Below are 3,602 nucleotides of genomic sequence, written 5' to 3'. Positions count from 1 at the left end.
TTCATCTATAAAATGACTAGTACTACAACCTTGTCAAAACCCTAAACATAATAAGAGGCGCGCGAGAGAAACCCTAGAAAAAGCATTGCCTCACTTTCAAACCCCAAAACTGTGTCTGGAAGATGAAGGTTTGTTTGACTCTGTAATCCTAACTCGTTTAATTAAAATGATTCCATTTTTTATTTTTTTTTATATCTGTTTATGTTTTGTTTTTTAGTTCAATATTGCAAATCCCACTACGGGATGTCAGAAGAAGCTTGAAATCGATGATGACCAGAAACTGTAAGTTTTTTTTTTTTTTTAAAATATATATATGTTTGTTTTTGAATTAGGAGAAATGCATGAGTTTGTAGATCTATTAAAGATTAGTGTTGGGGAATAAAAGTTAGCAAAATTAGTGTCTCTATGAGAGATTCATGAGATTCATGAGAGGGATATGGAGCTGAAAAAAAAAATGAAATTGTTATTTTCAGCTAAATTGTTTGTGACTGAGGTTATTCTTTCAGACATTCTTAATGTTAGTTTGTGTGGGAATGTAGATACTGGTGAATTGAGCTATTTAGGTTGGGGAGAATTTGGCTTGGTTATGTTTTTCTAGAATATTGGGATAATTATTAGTTGATAAGTATTCCGAAAGTTTTAGTCTGTTTACTAGAAACATTTTATATTTTATGATTAGGTCACTGTAAACTGTGTAAAAGTTGTTAGTAGGTAGTACTTGTTTAGGCATTTAGTACGTTTGTAGAAAGTATATTTTGGCAGTCGTTGGTTTCCATTGCGTGCTATCCTTGTCATGTATATTTATATTTACTCATCAGTGGTGGCTAAAATAGTTAACATTTAAATGTTGTTTGAAGTGTCAGATGTTGACATTGGATCGATAACTATCGGTTAAGCATATTTCTGGGTAAAACAAAGGCTCGTTGTCATCTGGAATTCAGTAAAATGATATGCATTTGTTGAGTGGAATAAGTGTTGAACAATAAGTGAATACGATGCTTCTTGCTGCTTGTGCATTATCTATTTTATGATGTCTTTTTTGGTTCTGTAATTGAAGTTGCAAGTATTGCAAGATCTGTAGTACTTACGTGCTTTGTGCAGGAATAGGTTTTTTTTTGTGTGCATGTTTTCATTTATTTATCTGGTTTGCATTTATTGTACAGCCGAGCATTTTATGATAAGAGGATCTCACAAGAGGTTAATGGAGATGCTCTTGGCGAGGTATATTTCAGTTTTAGTATTACCATCTTCATAGATACCAAATAGAGTCCTCTCATTCAATTGTGAGTTCTATGACCAACAGGAGTTCAGGGGTTATGTGTTCAAAATCATGGGAGGGTGTGACAAACAGGGTTTTCCAATGAAGCAGGGTGTCTTGACTCCTGGCCGTGTTCGCCTTTTGCTGCACAGAGGTTTGTTCATTGTGTCCTTTATGATTTTAAGTGGAGTGTTAAATCATAGAAACTTGAACTGTTATTCTAATTTGTTTTGGTAGGCACTCCCTGCTTCCGTGGACATGGGAGGCGCACTGGAGAGAGGAGAAGGAAGTCTGTTCGTGGTTGCATTGTGAGTCAGGATCTTTCTGTTCTGAACTTGGTTATTGTGAAGAAAGGTGAGGATGATCTTCCTGGGTTGACCAACACAGAGAGGCCAAGGATGAGAGGGCCAAAGAGGGCATCCAATATCAGAAGGCTCTTCAACCTCTCCAAGGAGGATGATGTCCGGAAGTATGTCAATACATACCGCCGAAACTTCACCAACAAAGCTGGTGGGTTGGCTCATCTAGTCTATGAGACATTCCATTTTTTTCATCATTTCATCATTTTTATTTTGCAAGAACGAAAAAATAATAATTGCTTTGAATAAACTTTCTTGTTGGTGCCATTGATCATCAGATAATATGTTTGTTTGCAATTTGTAATAATATATAATATGCTTTTAATCTACAGGAAAGAAATGCAGCAAAGCTCCCAAGATACAGAGATTGGTGACACCCTTGACCCTGCAAAGAAAGCGAGCAAGAATTGCTGAGAAGAAGAATAGGGTTGCAAAGGCTAAATCAGAGGCTGCTGATTACCTGAAGCTTTTGGCTACGAGGGCGAAAGAGCAGAAAGAACGCCGTAGTGAGAGCTTAGCAAAGAAGAGATCTAGGCTCTCTGCTGCTTCTAAGCCGTCCGTTGCAGCTTAATTGTTGTTGAAGGTGAAAGTCTGCTTGAGTTTTGGTAGAACTATTTTTTATTCTCTCCTTGAGTGTCAATAGCTTTGTCTATTGGCCTTATTTTGCATTGCATGCTATGACTATACTCTAAGCATTTAGGAATTTTGTTGTTTGGGTTGTTTCTGATTATGGATTGTTTAAGCAACTTTAATGTGTTTTTATTACCATCTTGAATGTTTGAATTTGTTTTGCACATTTTTCTTTGTGATGCTTTTCTTTTATTTTTCAAGCCTCCAGTATTACAGTGCAAGAATACACAACTGATGTTGTGGTCAAATGTATTTTTTTGGTACTTCATTCTGCTGTGCTTTTGCGCGTTTGACTTTAGAAAATTGAACATTGGTAAACCTTCTAAAAGTTTCCTAACAATAACATGTTGACCTAGAGGTGAATGTTTAGTTTTTAGTTGTCTGCACAGGGAGATAAATGGAGGGCTCCTTTAAAGTATTGTATATTTTTTTTGAAGTATTGTACCTCTTGCCAACTTCTTGGACTTTTCAGTCTGATATGTGCTGAGGGTTAAAAAGGATGGACACTATAGTTTTGAATTTTGATAAAAGTCTTTTAGAACGTGTGGTGTGTGGTGAAAGTTCTCTGTATTCCAAATGGTCTATTTGTGTATTGGTGTTCTGCCCGTACGGCACAGAACAACACTTCTATATTTTGTAAGGTAAATGATCTCAGAATGGATGTCTCGTCGAACAACTGAACGTGAAGCTATTGAACAAATTTGCAAATCGGCAGTTGTACACCCGTACTTGACTACCAGCATACTGAATAGATTGTATCAGCAAATTGAATAGCTTGAAATGTTACCCTTTTCAAGCACAACTCATAAGACCCATTTATGCAAAACCTAAATATCACTTCCATCTTTACAGAGAAAATCCAAAGTTGACTTTCAAAACTTTCGTAGACTACCTTTGTGGCCGTCCAAAGGTCCTTGAGTTTTCTTCTGTTTGCATCATTCTGCTCCCTATTGCCAGTTGAAAATGGTACTAGCAGTCTAGCAACCAACAGAATTGTGTCGTAGATAATATGTCTGCGTTCTCATCAACAATCTATTGAATCTATCTTATTATGTCTGCGTTCTCATCAACAATCTATTGAATCTATCTAATAAGATAGGGTTTTTTTTCCACTAAAAGACAAAATAACAGACAAAGGATGGCTCAGATCTGTTTGAGCAAGATCAAATGACTGTTCTTCATTTTCACTTTTCTTCTCGAGTCTTTCTCTCCAATATCGAGTCTCTCCAAAGAAGCTCGAGCCCGATCTACTCTCTCTGATAGAAGGTCGTCTTTCTTCAAGAGAAGGAAGGAAGCTCCTGATCCACTATTCATAAGGAAATCCTGATCTGCCTCCATGTCCGGTGAGTCATACA

General features: G+C 36.6%; 1 protein-coding gene across 1 annotated transcript; it reads left to right on the top strand.

The window, feature by feature from the left end:
* LOC147501942 (small ribosomal subunit protein eS6-like) lies at positions 1-2,413 on the top strand. The gene is made up of 6 exons (XM_086606928.1): positions 1-128; positions 218-282; positions 1,164-1,221; positions 1,304-1,412; positions 1,496-1,768; positions 1,950-2,413. Exons 1-6 carry the CDS (start codon positions 123-125, stop codon positions 2,186-2,188), a joined length of 750 nt encoding a protein of 249 aa, XP_086463054.1. The 5' UTR covers positions 1-122; the 3' UTR covers positions 2,189-2,413.
* Positions 2,414-3,602: the final 1,189 nt, after the last annotated feature.

This window comes from Coptis chinensis, chromosome 4 (assembly GCF_015680905.1).
Source record: "Coptis chinensis isolate HL-2020 chromosome 4, ASM1568090v1, whole genome shotgun sequence".
Taxonomy (NCBI): Eukaryota; Viridiplantae; Streptophyta; class Magnoliopsida; order Ranunculales; family Ranunculaceae; genus Coptis; species Coptis chinensis.
Note: the sequence above shows the minus strand (reverse complement) of the source record. Positions and strands in the feature narration are given on the sequence as shown.